At 39.3% G+C, this 22,151-nt stretch overlaps 8 protein-coding genes and 1 pseudogene across 11 annotated transcripts; 4 read left to right on the plus strand and 5 right to left on the minus strand.

The window, feature by feature from the left end:
• Window positions 1–667: 667 nt before the first annotated feature.
• Mvk (Mevalonate kinase) lies at window positions 668–2,247 on the minus strand. Its single transcript, XM_088031983.1, has 5 exons — window positions 2,156–2,247; window positions 1,916–2,106; window positions 1,391–1,865; window positions 1,046–1,344; window positions 668–996 (listed from the first exon to the last, which is right to left on the minus strand). The coding sequence occupies exons 1-5, from the start codon at window positions 2,172–2,174 to the stop codon at window positions 739–741; spliced, it is 1,242 nt and encodes a 413-aa protein (XP_087888109.1). The 5' UTR covers window positions 2,175–2,247; the 3' UTR covers window positions 668–738.
• On the minus strand, window positions 2,184–5,525 carry LOC148177587 (bolA-like protein 2). The gene is made up of 2 exons (XM_088032041.1): window positions 5,264–5,525; window positions 2,184–2,372 (listed from the first exon to the last, which is right to left on the minus strand). Exons 1-2 carry the CDS (start codon window positions 5,414–5,416, stop codon window positions 2,184–2,186), a joined length of 342 nt encoding a protein of 113 aa, XP_087888167.1. The 5' UTR covers window positions 5,417–5,525.
• Window positions 2,862–11,892, plus strand: LOC148177588 (fatty acyl-CoA reductase wat-like). Of its 3 annotated transcripts, none has more exons than XM_088031944.1 (7): window positions 2,862–2,905; window positions 9,780–9,983; window positions 10,036–10,284; window positions 10,334–10,479; window positions 10,532–10,641; window positions 10,949–11,150; window positions 11,196–11,892. In XM_088031944.1, the coding sequence occupies exons 2-7, from the start codon at window positions 9,789–9,791 to the stop codon at window positions 11,842–11,844; spliced, it is 1,551 nt and encodes a 516-aa protein (XP_087888070.1). In that variant the 5' UTR covers window positions 2,862–2,905; window positions 9,780–9,788; the 3' UTR covers window positions 11,845–11,892. The 3 variants fall into 3 exon arrangements, with proteins under 3 accessions (XP_087888070.1, XP_087888069.1, XP_087888068.1); XM_088031943.1 differs by lacking the exon at window positions 2,862–2,905 and adding an exon at window positions 7,700–7,788; XM_088031942.1 differs by lacking the exon at window positions 2,862–2,905 and adding an exon at window positions 7,864–8,077.
• Window positions 3,489–5,231, minus strand: gny (ALG6 alpha-1,3-glucosyltransferase garnysstan). The gene has a single exon (XM_088031940.1). It carries the CDS (start codon window positions 5,171–5,173, stop codon window positions 3,524–3,526), a length of 1,650 nt encoding a protein of 549 aa, XP_087888066.1. The 5' UTR covers window positions 5,174–5,231; the 3' UTR covers window positions 3,489–3,523.
• Window positions 5,557–6,313, plus strand: LOC148177590 (mitochondrial import inner membrane translocase subunit Tim22). The gene is made up of 2 exons (XM_088032023.1): window positions 5,557–6,072; window positions 6,119–6,313. Exons 1-2 carry the CDS (start codon window positions 5,680–5,682, stop codon window positions 6,275–6,277), a joined length of 552 nt encoding a protein of 183 aa, XP_087888149.1. The 5' UTR covers window positions 5,557–5,679; the 3' UTR covers window positions 6,278–6,313.
• A 247-nt stretch (window positions 11,893–12,139) lies between the features above and the next one.
• Window positions 12,140–13,295, plus strand: LOC148177591 (epithelial serine protease-like; annotated as a pseudogene). Its single transcript, XR_015769859.1, has 6 exons — window positions 12,140–12,206; window positions 12,253–12,400; window positions 12,446–12,612; window positions 12,659–12,748; window positions 12,799–12,938; window positions 12,985–13,295. The product of XR_015769859.1 is annotated as an epithelial serine protease-like (transcript).
• A 60-nt stretch (window positions 13,296–13,355) lies between these two features.
• On the plus strand, window positions 13,356–16,415 carry LOC148177592 (fatty acyl-CoA reductase wat-like). The gene is made up of 7 exons (XM_088031950.1): window positions 13,356–13,691; window positions 13,742–13,990; window positions 14,036–14,181; window positions 14,230–14,339; window positions 14,389–14,578; window positions 15,758–16,258; window positions 16,307–16,415. The coding sequence occupies exons 1-7, from the start codon at window positions 13,476–13,478 to the stop codon at window positions 16,392–16,394; spliced, it is 1,500 nt and encodes a 499-aa protein (XP_087888076.1). The 5' UTR covers window positions 13,356–13,475; the 3' UTR covers window positions 16,395–16,415.
• LOC148177593 (facilitated trehalose transporter Tret1-like) lies at window positions 16,278–18,063 on the minus strand. Its single transcript, XM_088031951.1, has 3 exons — window positions 17,837–18,063; window positions 17,637–17,772; window positions 16,278–17,591 (listed from the first exon to the last, which is right to left on the minus strand). Exons 1-3 carry the CDS (start codon window positions 17,924–17,926, stop codon window positions 16,402–16,404), a joined length of 1,416 nt encoding a protein of 471 aa, XP_087888077.1. The 5' UTR covers window positions 17,927–18,063; the 3' UTR covers window positions 16,278–16,401.
• Window positions 18,064–19,782: 1,719 nt separating this feature from the next.
• On the minus strand, window positions 19,783–21,161 carry LOC148177594 (uncharacterized). Its single transcript, XM_088031993.1, has 2 exons — window positions 21,070–21,161; window positions 19,783–21,019 (listed from the first exon to the last, which is right to left on the minus strand). Exon 2 carries the CDS (start codon window positions 21,006–21,008, stop codon window positions 19,998–20,000), a length of 1,011 nt encoding a protein of 336 aa, XP_087888119.1. The 5' UTR covers window positions 21,009–21,019; window positions 21,070–21,161; the 3' UTR covers window positions 19,783–19,997.
• Window positions 21,162–22,151: the final 990 nt, after the last annotated feature.

Raw genomic sequence — 22,151 nt, forward strand, 5'->3', positions numbered from 1 at the left:
AAAAGATAATCGAATTAAGACAAAAATCCCGTAGCCAATCATGATCGCTGAACCGACGATGGCCAGAGGTATTGCGAGGGGTTTTTTATAATTGCTAGGATACCCAAAATAGAGAGTACTGTTGTCCATTTGTCAGGCTGAAATTACGGTCCTGTTGCCTAGGAAATTGAAATAACCTTTTATTTCCCCGCCATTCTACCTAAATATGCAAAAGCTTGTTCTTGTTCGAATACTAGTAAGCTTAGACTAATTTGGTTTTTGAATTCGCAGCCTGTATTGATGAGTTCTAGGACATCCTGTATTCCCACGTAAACAAAATATTAATGAACAGTCAAAGTAACTGTACGAAGTAACTATCATTAAATTAAATTTATTGCGTTGGCATTACTGGGTAGTTGGTTAGTTGGTCTTCATATTTTTACACCTTAACGTGACCTTTATTGTCGAAGTGCAAAATACGATCTAAAACGGTCTAGTAGACTTTGGACTTTTCCATATGATGGCTGCGCTGTTATCAGTCAATTTTCCTAAAACTGCTTTGAACGTCTCATCTAGTCGGCTGATATCCTTTCGTGTGTCTGAACTTAACGCTTTAACGTCAAATTATCAACAAATTTTAGAAAATGACAGATATCAAGACATACGTTCACAAAATGACAGCCAAAAAAAAGTTCAATACTGTACTTTTATTTATTTAAACCAAAAACTTTTAAAAACCACCCCCTAAATAACACAACTCTAGTCTATTGACACACCACAACCCCCCAAGTCAGTCAAAACCGCCTCGAACCCCCTCGCCACCAACTCCCCCGTGACTTTCTCCACCACACTTTTCTCGATGCCCGGTGGTACCAAACACATGGCATAGCCGCCGCCTCCAGCCCCCGTCAGCTTTCCATGGAGTCCGTTTTCGGTGAGAAGCGCACAAATTTCGTCGAGTTTCGGGTGGGACACCCCTAGGCACCCCAACAGATGGTGATTCATGTCTGCCAACTCCTAAAAACGTACAAATATAAACTATCCAGGAAAAAAGGAACAAACTCACCCCTAGACTCTCATACGCGTCCAAGAGCTCGAAATCATCCCCCATCCCCTCGTTGATCTTTTTCATATAATGCAGTGCTTTGCTGGTGACGACGTCCATAGCCTCCAAGACGCTGTCAACCACCAACCGGTACTTCTCCCGACGCTCGGCAACCGCCGCCACCAGTCGTTTAGTGTCACGTGACACCTTCGTGTTGATTAGGATCGTGGTGAAGCGAGTCGAGAGCTCAACGGCTTTAGGGGTGGTAGCTTTACGGAACTCCACCAATCCGCCGTAGGTACAGATCGTGTTGTCCACGCCTACGACATCACGTGACTTGTTTGTAATTTCTTTATTGGTGTTTACCTGAGGGCGTGCCGTGCACTATTTTCTCCGATTGGAACGCCCACTTCGATATAAGCTCCAGTTCGCTCTTATCAAAACTAAACAAGTTCGGGTTGGTGATTTTGAAGCTCTTGTATTCTTTCTTGGAGGTGGAGTCCTTGACACGGAGGTATTGCATCAAGAAAGCGACGAGAGTGACCGCGAAAGAGGCGGAGCTTCCTGTTCCCGCCCCCACCGATAATTCTGATTCTACTGTGAGCTTGAAATGGACGAGGTTGGTGGTGATGGGGCCCAAAAACGCCCATAAGAGGTACAAAAATGAGGTTAAAGCGATTTGTTGCTGGTGGGTGAGCGGGGAAGTCCCCGATTTTTCTTTAATGAATGAGTTTATGACAGTGAGCATCTTCTCATGGTCTAAGAAGTCGGGATGAGTAAAGTTATAGGCGGAGCACGCTTTAGTCAAGGGCAAAGACTTGGATAGAAAATTTCGGATATCCTGTCAAAATTATACAGTTAGTTATAAAAAAATGACATAATTACAGTTACCTGTAAATTGTAAGAGTGGAGCAAATTAACAGACGGGAATTTGACCACCACCACGTCTGGTTTTTCAACATCCTCTGTATACTCCAGTCGAGTTCGCAACCCAAGACTTGCGGCAACTGCTAATTTATGATAAACCACCGAATGCTCACCATGAAGAATGACTTTTCCAGGGGCGGAGACTCGGATAGTATCTATAATCCACATCTAATTCAAATTAACCAATAGAAAGCCCGCATTTACCTGATTGTGGTGACGTCATTATCGAGAATTAACTCTGTTCTTTCCACTGCTCTGGTGTTAAAGTTTTTTGGGAGAACGCGTGGATGCTCTTCAGCTCTTCCTGGAGGACGGAGTTGACCAATTTGTGGCGTTGCAGCAAAGGCTTTCCACGGAATTTCTCTGAGACGATCAAACAAGAGAACTTTCCACCGCAACCGTCGGACTCGTCGATGACTTCCTGAAAAAAGTGGAAATTGTCATGCTAATTGGGGTCAGGGGGCAAACGGTGGTAATTGGCCTCTAATAGCCAGTGAAAGACAAAAGCAAAGTTATTGATCTTTTTTCTTTTTCTAAATGTGTCATTAATTAATGACAGCGAGTTGTCTTTTGTTTCCGCAGAGGCTTACAGATGAAAGGAAAGATTGACGTTTCGCCACATTACGTGATCTGTCTTTGTTGCATCTTTGGGGTTCAGGAATGATCCATTTCACTCTAATGATTTGGTAAGTGTCAGTTCGTACAGGGCTGCCAATCGATGTCAAATTCCACAGCCTCTTCACCGTGTATTTTTATAGAAAGATAAATTTACACTTTGATGAGAAGTTAGGCCCGCATAAATTACTTAAATTACTTATGTTCATAAATAAATTTGAAATTTTAATTTATTGCGTCTTGACACTGAAGCAACATAGATATTTACTGATTACAAGCAATTTTGTCAACGTAGGAAGGTGCAAGCTAGTGTGGTCCATTTTCCAGTGCTAATTTAAGGTAAGTTTTCTGTTTTATTTATACAGTGCGATTAATTAAATTCGCCAGTTACTTTCTGAACGTATATTATAATTAAAAAAATGTCTAACCTTAAAAACTCAAGTTTTCGATGGACAGTGCTGCCAACACATTTCAAATTTCAAGGCCTCGTCCGATGCTATTTCTTCACTTTTTACGTAATTATTTTGGACGTTAAAGACATTTGATTGTCTTAAAGTGTAAAGCACCCTTTATTTCATTATTACTGTCACTTTTGACAAAATTCTCAGAGTTTCACATGTGAAATTAACAGTAATACATAAACTACACTCAAATTTTCAAAGGTAGAAAAACTAAATTTGTCAATAGATAAGATAAGATAAATGAAGTTTTGCATTCAAATACCATTTAAACGTCATTAACTACAAATGTCGCATTTCGGTTAATTACCATGGCCCCAAAATTTTCATGTTATTTTTACCATAAAGATAAAGGTTATTTATTGTAAATAAAGTCAAACAGGGCCGCCAACCTATTTCGAATTCCAAGGGCTAACTTTGATGGCGCCAATTTTAAATCCGTGTAAACTCAAGCAAAAAAAAACTCCATAAATTAACATTTATTTACAAAACGACTACACTAAGAAGCTTTCACTTTCACATTTTTAATATCATCAAACTCTTGCGGTATTTTGATCTGCTGCACATTGAAGTAAACAAAAAACCCGAAGAAGTGCACGGCGGAATACGAGGAAATCAGAAGCGGGAATAAATCCGGGTACCTTTCCGGCGGCTCGAAGACCAACAGAAGAAAAGACAGCGCAAAGCAACCAAGAAGAGAAGTTATCAAGACTACGTGAAACGCGAGGTTCTTCAAAGACTCTTTATTCTTAAGGATCTCCTTGTATGTGATTTTGATAATATCGAGCTGTGTCGCTTTTTTGTACTCTACGTCGAGCAAAACGTGCAGAAGACTTCTGTAATATTCGGCGAGACCGTCGGCGGCGTTAAGAGAGCTGCGGTAGAAGTGTTCTATAGAAACCCGAAAAGAAGTAATGTAGAAAATCATAAGGGCTATCGTTGCTATGATGAGTCCGTCTCTGTACAACAAAGGCAACATGCTGAAAACCGACAGACAAAGGAACCAGAAGCAGACGAAAGGTCTTTGGGGGAAATACAGAAGGACGGGGATGGCAACCAAGAGGATGGACTTCTCGTGGACTTGGAAACTGAAGAGAAAGAAAGCTAGAGACGAGTTGATGAGCGCCAACACGAACTTCTTTGAGCTGGGGCGTAGGAAAATGTCAATACTTGAAGGAAAAACCATGGAAATGGTGGCGAAGAGGCAAATCCTCATCATTTCGTAGTTGGTGTACCTCAATTTGACTTTGTAGAAGATGTTGAGGACGCACCAGAAATTGGAGACTTTATCTTCGAAAATCCCGCGACCGATAGGAAACTGTCTTTCTAAAACCGCCAAGAAGTCGTCGATACTGAACAAAAATGGCGCCCACATGATTAAAAACGACAAAACGACCGTGGCGGCAATTTTAAATAATTTCAATACACCGCTGAAGGTGCTTTGACCGGGTTTTGGAACACACGAGCTGAGGAGGTACATGAAGAAGGGCAACGAGTGGTACAGTTCCATTTGTTTGTAGTTCAAAGCGGCGCAGAAGCAGATCGAAGCAGCGATGTTGCACCTCTTGAGGACGAAGACTGTGGCGAAGACCGCGAGCCCTAACGACACGCAATTGTACTGGAAGTGCCCGTGGTCAATCAGAATGATGCCCGGGTACAACAGTCCCAGGATTGTCGACAGGGAGGGTGATAAAGGCTTCATTTTCTTGGAGCCCCCATAATCCTCCGTCGTGTAGAAATAAAAAACCAGTGAAGGGACGTAGATTAAGATATCCACCACCAGGACGGTGTATCTCATGAAGAGCTTGTGCTCTTCGCTTTCGAACCCTCGGGAGTCGTGGAGTTTCGTGTAGTTTTCATTGATCGCCCCCGCGAGCTTCCCTAGGAGGAACATGTGATAGGCAGTTAATGGGGGGTAGTCCAACCCCCAGTAGAGCAAGTCGTTGTGGGTGCCATTCTTGTACCATTGATCCACTGGGAGATTCGTGGTTATTTCCATCCAGTGCCGCTGAGCTTCGTAGTCTCCGTACATGGGGGGAGTCCCCTCCCCCGCGTACGGGTGCAAAGTCGTGCAACTTCGCAGGAGTACCGCCACTAACACCCCAAATATCACTAGCCACACTTCGCAACTAATTTTTACACAGAACATTGCGGGTTTTGGCACCTGATGTGGCACCCGGTTGCGATAAGAAAGTAAGGTTACGTTTTGACAGATGGAAATAAAGAAAAATGGACTTACCACGTGAGAGGCTTCCAGTTCTTTCACCAACTTGCTGCGGATGTACTCTTCAGTATATTGGGACATTCTTGTAACGGTGCTCTGCGAGAAGAACCGGAAAACGCCTCGGGAAACCGGAATTTTGACAGACGAGAGGTTAAAATAATACAACATTATTGATCTTTAATTAAAAGAAAATGCAACGATTGTGTCTTTCTTTGAATAATTTTAATAACAATGACAACGTCAAATGACCGTGTATTCATTATTTCCAAGCTTATTTTTAAATTTCGCCTTGGAAATGTGCCGATAGTGGCGCCCCCTGATTGTCATCTGTCAGCTGTCACCGCTCACATGTTAGGTTAAATTCGAATCCGTGCCTTTCCATTTAAAGTCAAACTTTTAATCAGCGCCGTACCTTAGAAATTCGCGGGCTCATGTCGTCGCAGCCCCCCGACTCTGGTCAACTGACCCCCCAGCAATGGTCCTTCCTCACGCAATACTTCGTCGGCAACAACTACCGCTACCGCGAAAACATCATCATCCCCAAGAACCTGGGCCCCGTTTCCATCAAATCAAATGAAGAGAAAATGGTGGAAGCCTTCTTCGAAAGTTGTCCTTTCAAAGCCTTCATGAGTTGCGTCATGGGCTATGGTTTGGGCGCCGCAATTGGGTTGTTCTCCAGTAGTGTGGGCCCCACCGCTACGAATGTCGAGCAACAAACAGCCCGACAAGTCTTCCAAGATATGAAGAGCACAACTTTAAGTTACGCGAAGAATTTCGCCGTAATTGGGATGATTTTCTCGGCGGTGGAGTGCTCAATTGAGACGGTGAGATTTGGGGTGGAGTGGTGTTAAAATGACGATTTTTTTACAGATGAGAGGGAAGTCGGATTGGAGAAATGGGACGTACGCCGGGGGTGTCACCGGGGGGCTCATCGGACTGAGGGCGGGAGTAAAAGCGGGGGTGTTGGGGGCGGCAGGGTTCGCCGCGTTTTCAACGGCGATAGATTATTACATGCACTCGCGGGGGTAGCTATAAATAGAGTTTTAAATAAATAGTTAGTTGTTTCGTTGGTTGCATAATTTGAACTGGTCCAATTTCACTTCTTGGGGCCCAACCTCGCCTGTTTTTTAATAAATTAATAAAAATAAATAAAACACACCACTTATATTTTAAGTCCGGCTTTGTAGTTATTAATTATGAATGTATATCTGACTGCATGTGTCGCAATTTTTCAACAACTTCACTGCACTGTAAACAAATCTTGAGACACTTTTTTTATTTCCTGATGGATGACCTTGACATGTTCAAAAACCGTTTTCTATTGAAACTGGAAAAGTTACAAAAACAAGTCATAATTGCATAATAAATATTTGAGGGAAAATATTTGCCAAAGTTGATCAATACTGGATGAACTCCGGACTCCGGTCGTGAGAAGTCTAATAAAACGAATTTTGTCTGTTTGCAAATGGGATTTACTTAGATGGTTTTATTGTTTTTACATAAAATTACAGGAAAATTGGACGTCACGTGACATAAGTAAAGATCCAGGGCTGTAAAAGGTTACAATAATATTTCTCGTAGGAACTTTTTTGCGTTCAAATATTTGATTTGTGACGCCAAAATTTACGTTTTTTCCAGTACCGCGCTAGGTTAGACTAATTGTGACTAGATCTAACTAAATTGATTTGAATTTAAACTTAGTCAGATCTAATTAGTCATTTTTACAAAACAGGCAACTGCCGATCGCATAATTTTAATTTTAATGGTAAAAATTAAATTAGTCTAAATTAATACAAGTAATTCCATCATCTTATTTTGACTAAATTAAACTAATCTTGAAATTAGACCAAGTTCAACTGATTGAATTAACTCGTTTGACTAATTGAACCAAACCGTAATAGTTTGACTACGGGCCGGTTTACACAATAATTTAATTGCAATTAAAATAATCGCACAACTAATTTGACGATTCAACGTAATGTTAAGTATTTAATCGAAATTAAAGATTTAACTTAGCTTCTGTAAACCTGCACTAAGTAATTTAATCAAGAATACGTGTAGGTAAAACTGTTATCCGTCATTTTTAAAAATCGGAGGTACCATCATAAAACTGCACCTTTAGTACCAACGTAACAAATAATTTTATTATTGAACTATGCAAAGTTTAAAACGCATAACAAACATAAAGATGAAGGGAAAAACTAAGAAGAAACGTCGTTGTACATATTTACAAAAATATTTTATAGTGTTTAAATTGGTTAAACAGCGTTGCCGCATCGTTAAGACTTTAAACTAGTCCCTAAAAAACTCAATAATGGTACAATTAACAGTTTTTCTAATAAGAAGCTCATTTTTGACCATTTTATTGGATTGTTTGCTTACCTAATCATAAAGTTTAGTCTAACATTCCCGCCACCGCCCCCACTCTTTACCATCACAACCAATATGGGATGTACCCATTTTAAATTATCGCCAGTAAAGAACAAGACTTTGAAATGTTATAACTTTAAAGTGTCTTTAAAAATCGAGATCGACTTAAGGTAAGAATCATTAAATTTTCCATAGTAAATCTTCAGCTTTTATTATTTTCTTGCAACAACAACAAATTGCACAATTTTGAGTCAGCGGTTTCGCGCTTTGACAATGAAATACTGAACTGACCTAAATACCTTGCTTCCGTGATTATTTTATTTATTTTAAATTGATGTACTCATTCTTGTTTGTGGTCTGTGATGGTAGTAATGAAACTGAAATTGACGATGAGAGATTTAGTTTAGTTGGTGTGGTGCTTCATGGATCTTACAGTTTTTGGAGCCTGAAGAGAGAATGGTAATTTTTATTATTTTTAATTTGGTAGTAGATAATTAATTCTTTCTGGGTTTGAAATTTAAAAGACATGTTAAAGTTTTGCGTTCACTGTAAGCATATTTTTTTTAGTTTCTGTCTTAAAATTTTCCGATTTGGCGAGTCATAATTGTGATAAAACTATTACTGTCTTTAAATTTTTTTTTTGCCCAAAAATTAAAATTTTTAGAAAACCTTAATTTTACCCTCAAAGTAGTCAAAAATACGAATTTTTGCAAATTTATTTGCTACAGCTTTAACAAGCAAAATTGCTGATTAGAAAAACACCTTTTTGGTAATTTTTGACGACTGATAGCATGTATGGACAATCTCAAAAAAACTTTTTTTTTACTCTGTAACTTTCCAATATTAATTTTAAAAGATTTTAATTATTTATTAGTCAGATGTAGAAATTATTTTTTCCAATTCTCTTCAGTTTCAAAATCGTCAACAAATTTTTTTTGGAAGTTTTGGAAGTTTATCTAAAAATTTTGAAAATTTGTTTTCTTCACTTTAAAGTATTTAAATTTTACATAATTTAACGTAAGAGTAATATAATTCACTCGAAAGTTTTTTTTTTCTTCGAAGTGTCATTTCGGATATTATTTGGAGTCTCTTTGAATTCCCTCTTTAGCTGCTTTAAATTCTCCAAATATTTGCTCCAGAAATTTTCTTCAATTCTGTAATTGGTCACTTTTGATCCAATAAGCAAAACACTTGAAAAGTACGCCGCAAATCTCGAGCTGCATTTCCTCTGTTTTCTTCGTTTTTTGTCACCAACATCCAATGAAACGTCTCATTTTTATGCATGATTTATAATTGCTCGAAATGTACCCAATAAACAACAGTTTTGGACATCTGCCCAATAAATGCAAAGTTACGATCGACTTGGGTGTTCGGGTGCGTTTTTTGCTGCAAAAACCAGTTCGATAAAGATAATTCGAGCCAATAAATGAATTCTTTTTCGGATTCGGGGAATCTTTGAATTAAAATTTCTAAAATGTGTCTTTAATAGTCTAGAAGTTTGTAACTTGGCATGAGTTATAAAGATACGAAAGGTCGTAACCTGGCCGAATTTCGTCACTGTAGCATTAAAACTGACAGAAGTACATTTTTTTTTAATCTTAAGTTTTCGACATTTAAGCGTCTATGTTAATTTTAATTATAATTGCAGAATTATGGTAAATAAAACGTTGTACGATACACGTGTAAAAGTCTGTTTCTAAACAAAATCATGACTTTCAGAATAATTTGGGTAATTTGTTTAAAAATAAAAAAGTAGAGATCTGACAATGCAATTAGTACACTTAAAACCAAACTCTTGTTACATTTTTAGTGTCGCTTCCATTCCTAATGCTGTTGTATCCACTTCCTACATTTTTTCAACAGAACCACCTTCCTGTCTCATTACAACAACAACAATTATATCAGACTTTACACGACAGATAGACATTCAGAATTTTTTAGTTCTTATGTCGAAAACCGCTTCCTCTTGTCGTTTCCGATCACGTTTTTTTCAATGTGTGTCGTTTGTTGCCATTTACGCATTGTGAGACCTCGTTCGTGACCAAAATTGATTTCGTGAATGCAGTAATGACACCAACAAAAATATTATATCACCAGGCGAATCATTGATGCTAATTAAGATCCTACGTGACGGTAGAAAAATGAAAGTTATTTTTTATAGAACGACACCATGTCGGAACAATCCCAAATCTGCAAATTCTACAAAGACCAAAATGTCTTTATCACCGGCGGCACCGGCTTCGTGGGCAAAATCCTCATTGAAAAACTCCTCCGGAGTACCGATGTCGCCACCATCTTCCTGCTAATCCGAGAGAAGAAAGGGAAAGATATTTACACCAGGCTGGACGAGCTCTTCAACAACACGGTAAAACTTCCAGAGGAATCTTCTTCTTCGAGTTCTAAATCTTCGTTTGTAGATTTTTGACAGGCTAAAGAGCGAACGCCCAAAATTTCGGCACCGAGTGGTACCGTTGTCCGGCGACTGCTCCATCACAGGCCTCGGATTGACAATCAACGACAGGCAAAAACTCCTCTCGGAAGTGAATATCGTCTTCCACGTTGCCGCAACAGTTCGCTTTGACGAAAACCTCAAACTTGCTTACGCCATCAACGTCAGTGGCACCAGTGATGTTGTCGAGATGTGCAGACAGATGAAAGACTTGAAGGTTGGTAACAATGAGACAGTAGGTCAGTTTTTTATGTCTTTGATTTCAGTCAGTGGTGCACGTTTCAACAGCTTATTCGAATTGCTTTTTGGATACTATAGAGGAGAAGTTTTATGACTATCCGGTGAAGTATGAGCAAGTGGGGACCTTGCTGGAGAAGGTGTCGAAAAGTGAAGCCGAGCAGTTAACTCCAAAGTATTGAATCTTGGAGGTCGAGACGTGGAGATGTTTTAATGAGTTGTTTTAGGGTTATTGGACAGTGGCCCAACACCTACACCTTCACCAAAGCTCTGGCGGAGGCTCTCATCCGGCAGAGGGCGAAAAACCTACCCATTGGGGTCTTCCGACCGTCTATAGGTGAGACAAATTTGATTCAAAAATTCCAGTTTTATTTATCTTCCTAGTTCTTTTAAAGTTTATGTTACTTTAATCAGCACTTTCTGGTTATCACCTTAAACAAGAAAAAAACACTTATTATCTAGTATTACCTAGGCCAATAATGTTTCTGACGTTGGGCCTATTTCTGACCTAGGCCGATAATGATTCTGACGCAAACTTGTAATCCACTACTCTCTTAATCATAACCTTTACGCTCGTACTGTAATCAGTCTTCTCGACCTTGATGTATAATATACGATGGGTACTAAACGTTGTCACTTTTCAGTTATTTCCACCTACAAAGAGCCCATCGAAAACTGGACGGACAACCTCTACGGCCCTTCCGGAGCCGTCGTGGGAGCGGCTTCTGGGCTCATCCGCATCTTCCCCTGTCGTAACGACGCCGTGGCCGATCTTGTCCCCGTTGACACTTGCACAGCCGGTCTGATTGCAACAGGTTGGGACGTTGCCAACAAACACGCCGAAAAGTGAGTACCAACTTGTACAAACTTCCTCTAAAAATCCCATTTTAGAAGTTCCGACATCCCCGTCTATAACTACGTCTCTTCTGTCGACAATTCCTTGACGTGGGGTGAATACCTCACTTTGAATAAACTCCATGGTACCAAATATCCGCTACAGAAAGCTGTTTGGATCATCATGATGTATCATATACCCAACAAAAACTTGTGTTTGTTCCTAAGATTTTTGCTGCATATGATTCCGGCGCTCTTCGTGGACGCCTTCTGCGTGGTGACGGGGCGAAAGCCGAGGATGATGTCCATGTATTTTAAAATACATAAGTTTTCCGATGTTTTGCGGTACTTCGCCGTGGGGAATTGGAAGTTTAGCAATGATAACATCACGAATCTTTGGGAGAAGATGAACGCGACGGATCAAGCGTTGTTTCCTTTCAGTATGAAGAGAGTGCTGTGGATACAGTACTTTAAGGGATACGTGAAAGGAATTAGGATACATCTTATGAAGGATCCTCTGAGTACTTTAGAAGCTGCCAGAGCAAAATATAAGAAACTTGTCATTTTAAACAACTTGGTGATCTTTTTGGGGACTTTTATCCTCTCCACGTTGGTGTGGGTGCTGATTTTTAAAGTTTCCGGGTATTTTGGGGTAGATGGTGGTACTACTGAAAGAAGAATGTGCAATAGTAGTGTTAGATTTTAGGTGTAAGAGGTTGTGTTTGTATTTTTAGAAATAAAATGATCGTGCAAATTTTGAGTTTTTTGCCCCACACCTGCAAATGGTACTACTTTAACTTTAAAACGGGAGTAACATACTTATCAAAAGATGAGGAGCACCAAGATAAAATAGCACGCAATTTTTTGTCTATAAGAGTCCATTATATGCAAAGGTACTACTCTCCTTTGATAATAATTCTATTTTTGATAACGAGATAAAAACAATCATAAAACGTTTCGTGCAACTTATGAGGTACCGTTGTGAACTATCGTACGAAAACATGCAGTACCACATTGGCGTTCTCCTCCTGTCGGTACTAATCATAGTATCAGCCCACCCAAAACGAGGTAAATCAACTATCATTGCTATCACCGTAAAAACCGATTTTTGTAGGGCGAATCGTCGGCGGTTCCGCCGCCAGAGCTGGCCAATTTCCGTACTCCGCCTCCCTTGCTGTAAAAACAGCCGATGGTACTTATTTCTGTAGCGGTGCTCTCATTGACAACAGTTGGATTTTAACTGCTGGTCAGTGTGTTGCAGGGTACGATCATCCTATTTCTGCTTCCTCTCTCATTGTTTTTTCCAGCGTTAGTTCATTTAATATTCGGCTTGGTACCACCAGCTTGACCACCAGTGACGGAAATCTGGTGATTTTAACCACAGAGACTTCTTTCTTACATCCTGATTTTAATCCGGCGACTCTGGAAAATGATGTTGGCTTAATTAAGTTGCGACTTCCTGTTGGTTATACAGGTGAGGTGGTACCGGTGGTTGCAATTTTACTTTGAGAGTTGTTTAGAGTACATCCAACCCATTAACTACCTCTCTGATGTGTCTCTTCATGATGGTTCTCCTGTTGTGGCAATTGGTTGGGGACTAACAAGCGATCGTACTATTGGTACTACTTCACATTTTGTAAAAATAAATCGTTGATTTTAGAGGATGTTAGCGTCAGCAGTAATTTGAACTATGTCGACATTTCTACGATCAGTAATGAAGAATGTCGTCTGTTCTACGGGTCTCAAGTTAAAGACAACATGCTCTGTGCTGTTGGCAATTACAATGAAGGAATTTGTGCGGTTGGTACTAATTTAATTGATTTTTTAAAATGAAATGTTTTAATAGGGCGATATTGGAACTCCTTTGATTATGTACGGTAGTGGTGCAATCGCTTATCATGTTGGTATTTCCACTTTCTACAGCGGTAATGGATGTGACAGTACCGATCCTTCCGGATTTACAAGAACAGCAGTATAGAGATTGGATAAGAAATGTTACGAGTAATAATTAAAACACTCTTCATGGTTTCAGTTTTGCCAACTTTTGTTATTCTATCATAATTTTCGCCGCAGAGATTTTTTATGGACGCCAAGTTCATTTGGAATGTCAAACAAGAAACAATTACGTAATAAAATAATTTAAAACAAACAAAACAATACCATTGTTCATGCTGTTCGCATATTCATTATTTTACACAGGTCAACCTTATTTATTTTTAATTTTTTATTTATTAATTCCAAATTTGAAAATTGTTAACTCACATCCTTCCTTTTAACACAATAAATAATGCGAAACGGAGTTAAAACCCAGACAAAGTAAGTGTGCCCCTGAAAGGAATGTCAACGAAACCCAAAAAAATGCCCGAAGATTCCGAAATCTGCAAGTTTTACCATGGCCAAAACGTTTTCATCACCGGAGCCACCGGATTTGTCGGACACGTCTTAATCGAAAAACTCCTAAGAAGTACAGACGTCGCCACCATTTATGTCTTAATAAGAGAGAAAAAAGGGAAAAGTGTCCAAGAGCGGCTGGATCAAGTCCTCAATTGTGTGGTCAGTGAAGTTAGCTCCAAACTAATTTGTTTATATCGTCCACATTTTAGTTGTTTGATAGACTAAGGAGCGAGCGCCCAAATTTTCGGGAGCAAGTAGTACCACTATCAGGAGACTGTGGTCTCGAAGGTCTCGGGTTGTCCCACAATGATCGTCTAAAGTTAGCTTCAGAAGTCAACATTGTCTTCCATGGAGCTGCAACTGTGCGTTTCGACGAAAATTTGAAACATGCGTTTGGTATCAATGTTGATGGGACTGTGGAGGTCCTCCAACTATGCAAAGAAATGAAGGATCTTAAGGTGCCGTCTGGGTGCTTTCTTGGTAGTTTTTATGGTATTTTTTAGAGCGTGGTGTACGTGTCTACTGCTTATGCCAACTGCTACGAGGATACAGTCGAAGAAAAGTTTTACGATTGTCCAGTGAATATTGAAGAAGTGAAAACACAGCTGGAAAATGTGACGAAAGAAGAGGCTGATCAAATTACACCAAAGTATGGTACGACTGTCGTAAACTAAAATATTGGTACTACTTCTTTTAGAATTCTGGAATATTGGCCCAACACTTACACTTTCACAAAAGCCTTAACTGAGTCTTTGATTCGGAAAACTGCGGGGGATTTGCCGATAGGAATTTACAGACCTTCTATAAGTTGGTACTTATAATTTTGCCAACTTTGGTAAATTTTGGAGTTTTGTAGTACTGCCGACTTCCAAAGAGCCAATTAAAGGTTGGACGAACAACTTTTATGGTCCAACGGGCGCCATTATTGGCGCTGCTTTTGGAGTGGTTCACATTTATCCTTGTAATGACACTCTGATTACTGATATCGTTCCTGTTGATACTTGTGTGGCTGGACTTGTGGCCGTGGCTTGGGATATCGGCAATAGGTGAGTCTGAATATGATCTAATCCTCTAAATACATAGTTTATTCTGACAAGTTTATATTCGATTAGATCAGATTATCTTTATCTTATTATTATTTATAAATAATTTTCAAGATAATCAAAAGTATATTGCGACAAACGCTCGGCGCGCCTCGCGGCTTCAAAAGTAAAATGCGATAAGGCTCGGCACGCCTCGCTGATTCTGATGTAAAATGCGATTAATGCTCGGTACGTCTCGATGCTTCAAAAGTAAAATGCGATAAACGCTCTGCAAGGTTCGATGCTTCAAAAGTAAAATGCGATAAATGCTCGGCACGCATGGATGCTTCAAAAATAAAATGTGATTAACGCTTGACACGCCTCGAGGCTTGAAAAGAAAAATGCGATAAACGCTCGGCACGCCTCCCTGCTTCAAATGTAAAATGCGACTAACGCTTAGCACGCTTCGCGGCTTTAAAAGTAAAATGCGATAAATGCTCAGCACGCATCGATGCTTCAAAAATAAAATGTGAATAACGCTCGGCACGCCTCGCGGCTTATAAAGAAAAGTGCGATAAACGCTCGCCTCGCCTCGCTGGTTCAAATGTATAAAATGTGACTAACGCCCGGCACGCCTCGCGTTTTTAAAAATATAATGGTATAAACGCTCGGCACACCTCGCTGGTTCAAATGTAAAATGCGACTAACGCTCGGCACGCCTCGCATCTTTAAAAATATAATGCGATATACGCTCGGCACGCCTCGCTGCTTCAAATGTAAAATGCGATTAACGCTTAGCACGCTTCGCGGCTTTAAAAGTAAAATGCGATAAACGCTGGGCACGTATCGATGCTTCAAAAATAAAATGTGATTAAAGCTCGGCACGCCTCGCGGCTTAAAAAGAAAAGTGCGATAAACGCACGGCACGCCTCGCTCGTTTAGATGTAAAATGTGACTAACGCTCGTCACACCTTGCGGCTTAAAAAATATAATGCGATAAACGCTCGGCACGCCTCGCTGGTTCAAATGTAAAATGCGACTAACGCTCGGCACGTCTCGCGGTTTTAAAAGTAAAATGCGATAAACGCTCGGCATGCCTGGCTGGTTTAGATGTAAAATGCAACAAACACTCAGCACGCCTCGCCGCCCAAAAAGTAGTTTTTGCTTTTCTCTATCAGTTTAACGTTTTTTTTTGCGTTCCAGAAATGCTTCCGAGATCTTCATCTACAACTGCGTTTCTTCCGTAGAAAACGCCTTGACCTGGGGCGACTATAACACTCTTAACGTAATGCACGGATCACCCTACCCCCCAACCAAAGGGGTGTACGCCCTAACAATCTACCACGTGCCAGTGGGGCCAAAATATTACATTTTGCGGCCATTTTTAAACACCTTTCCGGCCATCATAATTGATACAGTGTTGGTTCTATCCGGACGCAAACCAAGAATGAAGGCCTTAATGGACAAAATCCATAAATTTTCCGATGCGGTTTCATTCTTTGCGAATCGAGAATGGACGTTTAAGAATGACAACTTTCAGGAGTTGTGGGATAAAATGAATAGAACCGACAAAAAACTTTTTCCTCTTAGCATGCAGACGGTGTCTTGGACGATGTATTTTCGCGACCATTTTAAATGGGTACGATTGTATTTATTGGGGGACCCTCTGGAAACACTGGATGCGGCACGTGTTCGATATGGATAGTAAGACAAAATGCGAGTATAAACTTAACTAAATTATTTTTATTTTAGTTTGTACAAGATACATCAAGGTGTTAAGCTTCTGGGGATATTCATTTTGGTTACGTTGGTATGGGTGATACTTTTGAGTAAAATATAAAAATAAATCATTTTTCCGCGAGTTGATCTTCAATTTCCTCCAATGTCTTATCTTTGGTTTCCGGTAAAAGCACCCAAACGAACACAGTACCGGAAAACGCCACTAATCCATAAACCAGAAACGTCCCATCAACTCCCAACCCATCAAACATATCCGGACTTGTCTTAACAACCGAAAAGAACGCCAAAAACGACATGAGAGAAGAAACCCCTGAACCTACATTGCGCGTACTTAAGGGAAAAACCTCCCCCATCATTGCCCAGGGTAAGGGTACGAACCCAATGGTGATAAAACTGATGTACGCTATCAGGCCCGTCATTGGTACCATGGTGTACCATGAAGAACCCAATTCAGGGTACACTTTAACACTGTACGTGTAGGCGCTCAATACAAAAAGTGACACCGAGGTACCAACCCCGCTGACGATGGCAAGGGGGCGCCTCCTGAAGTTCTTCATGACGATGCAAGCTAAGATTGACATGATGACGCGGATGGTGTCTACCAGCAACATGGCGAGGTAGTTATTCAAACCGTCGCTGAGGGTTTTCTGCATTATCGACACGGTGTAGAAGGTGAGTGCGTTTACTCCAGCCCACTGGTTCGTCACGATGAAGACGACGATGATGACTAGAGGCTTCAAGAAAGACTTGGTAAAGAGTGACGGCTTTGGTTGTGTTGATGGAGTTTGACGATTGATCATGGTTGATACTTCACGTTTTGATTCTTCGCTGTCGCCGCGACACCAAAAGAATGATGCTTGGGCTTCCGATAGTCTGTTCTTCTTCGCAAGCCAAGATGGCGATTCTGGTACTAAAACCAGTAGAGCAACACTGATGATGGGAAAAACACAGGATACCAGTGCTGTTGTCTTCCAGTGGAGAAACGTCCCCAATAAGTGAACAAGAAGAAGCCCAACAGCCACCGCAAGCGAAATGGCACCTAGAAGAAACCCGCGGAACTTTGGATGGCTAGTTTCACTGATGTACACTCCAGTGGATGGTCCTAAGAGACCTCCACAAAGCCCTGTTAGGAATCGTCCAACGAGGACCATGGGAAGATTCACAGCTAGCGTGATGCAGATCCAACCGAGAAGACACGGGAGTGTTGTTACCAATTGGGTTGGCTTCCTTCCCAGTTTTTCCATGAGGAAACCACCGAGGAGACAACCGAACGCCATGGGCAGCGCGGCCATGGAGGCTGGAAGACAATTTTACTTTTAGGAGTGGAGGAGGAGGAACTCACCAATCCAGGACTCTTTGTCGAGGGTTAGTTCAATGGTGGAGTTGGCGGTTTTTAGTTGGGGTAACAAGATGGCGGAGTATCCGGAGGTCATTCCGAGGCTAACGGTGGAGACGAGCGGGCCCGAGGCAACCAAAATCTAAAAAAAAGGAAAAAACAATTTTTTCAATTGGAAAATTTGGAGGAAATAATATGATAAATACCTGCCGAAACAGCGGCGACAATTTGATCCCTCGGTGCATCCCAAGGCTCCTTCTGAACGACTCTGTTACTTCATCCACTGCAATCTTCATTGCGGATTACGTGCAGATTAAGATTGAACGAGCGGAAAAGTGAAATTATCGACGACTTTCACCGCTTATCGCCATTGTTTCGGCGGAATTTCGTTTCTTCATGCGATGACAAGACGGTGGGAAAGTGTTAAGCGTTACTGACATTGAAATTCTAAGCAAACAAGTATTGTCGCTTAAAGGCCCTCTTACAAAGCGCAGAGCGTCTTTTTTTTAAATGGTGTTAAGTTAATAATAATAATAGTAATAATAAGTTAAGCAAAGATATTTTTTTATATTTTTCTATTTTTAAACGTTTTTGGGTGCACAGCTAATGAAGCATTAAGTCTGCAGAGGTTTAAAGTAGTGAAAGTGTTGTTCTAAACGGGGCTTTAGGTAGTTGCATTCGTTCTCGTTGCAATGGTAATTAGTAATTAGTCAGCTTTTTATTAAGACAAAGATAAAATCAAGGAGAAGTGCTTTACTGAGTTAATCAGAGGCGGACTTAAGAAAGGGCACCTCGGGCCCTGTAAAACTCTAACTTTACTTTTTTTATTAATCACGAGTTTGAATAAAAAAAAATAATAAAAAAAAAGCAAGAAACAATTGAAGACATTTAAAAAAACCACAATAACAAAGAAACAAATCGAAAGGAAATCTATAAAACAAATATTCGGGTCACAAGAAAAAGATTTGAAAAAATTTGGAGTATTTGAAGAATATCTGGGCAATATAAAAAGAATAACTCTAAACAAAATCTAAAGAAAGGAGTTTAAAGACAAATACAATACAGAGAACCAAAACACACTGAGAAAGTCCCAATAAATCTTTCTGATTAATTAATTTCTAATCCAGATCGTTTCGAGAGAACCCAGAAAAATTCAAGAAGCTGCTACAAATTCTGGACTATTTAAAATAATTTTAGAATACCTAATAGAAGCTTACTAAATTATAGAAAATCCGACAGAATTCCTGAGAATTCTAGAAAATAATAAACAATCCGGAAAAATTCTATAGTAGGCAATTTTAGAAAATCCTAGAAAAATCAGCGAACCAAAAAAACCCTAGAAAATTATATAAACTTCGTATAATCCTGGAAAAGTGTAAACAATTTTTAAAAAAATCCAGAAAATCGCACAGGGTCTTAAACGATTGTGGCAAATGCTGCAAAGTGCTATTTTTTAAGAGGGAGAATTGTGAAGAATCCAAACGAAATTCTGGATCAGAAGATAGTAGATACAAAGCTTTGAAGTTCTAAATAAATTCCAAGGAATTGTAAAATCAAAAATTTTATAAAATTGAAAGAACTCAAACGTTTTAAAGATTTTTATAGAACCTGGAGAATGCCAGAGATTACGAAATTCAATTCAAAACTCTCAAAGAATCCCACAAATTTGTAGAAATTTCAAAAAAAAATTAAAAAATTTCAAATAATTCCAGGAAAGAATGAAAAGGATATGGGGATTCCGAAGAACTCTAGACAATCTTAAAGAATTACAGGAAACTACAAAGTTTAAAGAAAAATAAAAGAAATTCTAAAGAAAAATTTAGGACCACAAAAAGATCAAAAATCAAAAAGAATGTATGCACAATTTAAGGAAAATCAATATAATTTAAGAAGAATCAAAAGAGAATTAAAAGAAAAATAACTCAAAAATCTGAGAAGTTTAAAAAATAGAATCCCAAATGAAAATCCAAAGCGAGGTCCACAAAAAAAAGAGATCCACCCACTTTTGTGGGCCATCTTTACAAATCACTAATTTATAAAATCCAAGCCTCTGAATAAAAAATCCAGAGTCCGAACATGGCAGAACTGCAGTGAATTTTAGTACAACTGATAAAAAATCTGACAAAAATGTAAAAAGAATTGAAAGAAAATCTACACAATTTTGTCTTCGTTTTATTCAAACACAATCAATTTATTATTCAGCGCCTTTATTAGAGAAACCAATAGAATTGACGCCGAGTACTCGTTCTCAGGTCAAGTGGAAAGTGGATCTTCTTCTCATCCCTCCTTTTCTTCAATCTTCCACTCCACCCCCAGTTCCGTTTTCGTAGTTTTATTCGCATTTCTTCCCGTTCCAACTCAATTTCTTCAAATCGAGTGTTTCTTTTTCAGATGATGCTTTAAATACGACTTAGATTTCGCTTTATAATCGCACTGTTCACATTGAATCCATTGAATCTCATTCGCACTCACATGTTTATACACGACATGTTGCTTTAAATTCGTCTTCACTGTCGTTTTGTAATCGCATTGTTCACACGTCAACCAAAAAACCTCATCTCCTGCAGAATGTTTATTTTTTAGATGAATCCGCAAGTACCGCTTCATCTTCGCCTTGTACTCGCACTGTTCACATTTAAACCATTGAATCTCATTTTCATTCAAATGCCTCATTTTTATGTGGTGCGTTAATTTCGTTTTATCGTTTCCTCTGTAGTCGCATTGGTCACATTGAAACCATTCAATCTGATCTTCGCGCAGATGTTTGCAGATTTTGTGTCGTCTCAAGTTGGCTTTTTTGGGGGTTTTATAATCGCATTGGTCGCATTTCATCCACCAACTTTCATCCCCAGTGGAGTGTTTTTCTTTGTAGTGTTCTTTAAAGCGCCCCTCGTGTTTCGCCTTGTAGTCGCATTTATCACATTCAAACCACTGAATTTGGTCGGGGGCTAAATGTTTAGCGATTTTATGTTGCGTGAGATTAAATTTTGATTTGGATTTGTAGTCGCATTGGTCGCATTGATGCACGGAGAGAGTTTTTGAAGGTTTTTTAACAATCTTTATCTGGCAATCGCTGAAAGTTATCGTATTGTTGCTAGAGATGCTCACGACAGGTTCAGTTGAAATACAACCGTTTAGAACGTGTTTGAACCAGCTCAAAACGAAAAAACTCTCAAAATTGCAGTTTTTACAGACGTAAGTTTTTACGTTTTTGGGTTCCTGCAGGAAGTGAAACTCCTCCAAATGCTTCTTCAGCATCACTGATAAGTCTGTGGTGAAGTCGCAATGACAGCAATGAAGGAGTTCGACGGGAAGTTCGCAACGGAACAGTTGTGGAGTGAAATTGCTGATTTGGCCAGGGGGTGTTAAATTCGACATTGTTCGGGGGGCTGTTAAAGCCACATAATAAATTAGGGGGAGTTTGTGAAATTATACTCACTGGAAGTAGCGAAAAATACGAGGAAGGTTGAGTGGAAATCGACCTAACCTCACATTTAAATTTGCCATGTTGCCAGGATTGCCACAATTACAATTTCCACTAGAGTTAGTGCCGGCTATTTACCTCACTTTCTGTTGGCTGGTCTAGAGCGCGGTTTTTGAATCTTTTTATTTAGGGTATTGATCTTTGAAGTTAAAGAAAGGAAATCCTTCTGGAGATGTGTTTATTACCTTACCAAGGGCAAGTACTCTTATTTGCCTTTCAATAGTGGCAGAAGATTTCTTAGCGAGGTGCGCTGTTAATCGCATTTTTAGTCCGAAGCAAGAATCTGTCGTTAAGAGATAATTAAATTAAAATAAAATCCGAGAAAACTGTTTAAATGTAACGCGTTTTTAGCCAATAGCCAATAGAACTAAAAAAAAAACCCGCTTCTGTTGTCCTAATCTAGTTGTACTTGTGTTGTATTTGTATTGTACTTGTATTTTCTTGTTGTATTATTTTTAATCTGTTTTTGTGTTACTATTTGTATTATTTTATTTCATGTATAAGTTCTGCGTCAATAAACATTTATTTATTTATTTATTTATTTAACTATGATCTCCGCAAGTTAGGTGGAAATCGAAATCTAGAGCGCGTGCGTTTCGGTCACTTGGAAAACTTTACTCTCAGTTCTCTTATTTCGGTCGATAACTAGTTTATTGATGGAGCAAACTTGAGTTATTGGTGCTCATTTGAAGCAGAATTTCACGCAGAATTCCAAAGTCTTTACCATAATTTTTTTCACGCTTCCGTTGCTTAGAATTCGCTTTCTGATTTTTAAAATTCAATAATCAAGTGTTTAAAAAAAGAAATCCAGACTCAAACGTTGAATTTTTAGTTTTTTGCTCGCCACTCGTAAACTATTTGACTTACCTTTTTGAGATTTATGTGAACTTTTGATGTGAATTTTCGCACCAAAATTAAAAATAACTCCAAGAAAATTTAATTTAGTCGATAAATCGCTTATTTGCAGTGCAAACTTAAGCTGTTGGTGCTCATTTTACATAAAATTTCACACAGAATCCAAAACTGTACTAATTTTT

This window comes from Gnatocerus cornutus, chromosome 3, assembly GCF_029298725.1.
Source record: "Gnatocerus cornutus isolate USDA-ARS CGAHR chromosome 3, icGnaCorn1.1, whole genome shotgun sequence".
Classification (NCBI taxonomy): domain Eukaryota; kingdom Metazoa; phylum Arthropoda; class Insecta; order Coleoptera; family Tenebrionidae; genus Gnatocerus; species Gnatocerus cornutus.

What these genes read in the sequence shown, in the direction of transcription:
- Mvk (XM_088031983.1), bottom strand. An exon ending in AGTGCACGGCACGCCCTCAG is followed by an intron (nt 1,345 to 1,390) that starts GTAAACACCAAT and finishes GTGATGTCGTAG; the next exon opens with GCGTGGACAACACGATCTGT. An exon ending in ACGCGTATGAGAGTCTAGGG is followed by an intron (nt 997 to 1,045) that starts GTGAGTTTGTTC and finishes GTACGTTTTTAG; the next exon opens with GAGTTGGCAGACATGAATCA.
- gny (XM_088031940.1), bottom strand. Translation starts at nt 5,173, where the DNA reads ATGTTCTGTGTAAAAATTAGTTGCGAAGTGTGGCTAGTGATATTTGGG.
- LOC148177587 (XM_088032041.1), bottom strand. Translation starts at nt 5,416, where the DNA reads ATGTTGTATTATTTTAACCTCTCGTCTGTCAAAATTCCGGTTTCCCGA. An exon ending in AACTGGAAGCCTCTCACGTG is followed by an intron (nt 2,373 to 5,263) that starts GTAAGTCCATTT and finishes CACTTTTTTCAG; the next exon opens with GAAGTCATCGACGAGTCCGA.
- LOC148177590 (XM_088032023.1), top strand. Translation starts at nt 5,680, where the DNA reads ATGTCGTCGCAGCCCCCCGACTCTGGTCAACTGACCCCCCAGCAATGG. An exon ending in TGGAGTGCTCAATTGAGACG is followed by an intron (nt 6,073 to 6,118) that starts GTGAGATTTGGG and finishes ATTTTTTTACAG; the next exon opens with ATGAGAGGGAAGTCGGATTG.
- LOC148177588 (XM_088031942.1), top strand. An exon ending in GACAGATGAAAGACTTGAAG is followed by an intron (nt 10,285 to 10,333) that starts GTTGGTAACAAT and finishes CTTTGATTTCAG; the next exon opens with TCAGTGGTGCACGTTTCAAC. An exon ending in GGTCTTCCGACCGTCTATAG is followed by an intron (nt 10,642 to 10,948) that starts GTGAGACAAATT and finishes GTCACTTTTCAG; the next exon opens with TTATTTCCACCTACAAAGAG.
- LOC148177592 (XM_088031950.1), top strand. Translation starts at nt 13,476, where the DNA reads ATGTCAACGAAACCCAAAAAAATGCCCGAAGATTCCGAAATCTGCAAG. An exon ending in ATCAAGTCCTCAATTGTGTG is followed by an intron (nt 13,692 to 13,741) that starts GTCAGTGAAGTT and finishes TCCACATTTTAG; the next exon opens with TTGTTTGATAGACTAAGGAG. An exon ending in GCTGATCAAATTACACCAAA is followed by an intron (nt 14,182 to 14,229) that starts GTATGGTACGAC and finishes TACTTCTTTTAG; the next exon opens with AATTCTGGAATATTGGCCCA.
- LOC148177593 (XM_088031951.1), bottom strand. Translation starts at nt 17,926, where the DNA reads ATGAAGATTGCAGTGGATGAAGTAACAGAGTCGTTCAGAAGGAGCCTT. An exon ending in TGTCGCCGCTGTTTCGGCAG is followed by an intron (nt 17,773 to 17,836) that starts GTATTTATCATA and finishes CCTTTTTTTTAG; the next exon opens with ATTTTGGTTGCCTCGGGCCC. An exon ending in CGACAAAGAGTCCTGGATTG is followed by an intron (nt 17,592 to 17,636) that starts GTGAGTTCCTCC and finishes ATTGTCTTCCAG; the next exon opens with CCTCCATGGCCGCGCTGCCC.
- LOC148177594 (XM_088031993.1), bottom strand. Translation starts at nt 21,008, where the DNA reads ATGTCGAATTTAACACCCCCTGGCCAAATCAGCAATTTCACTCCACAA.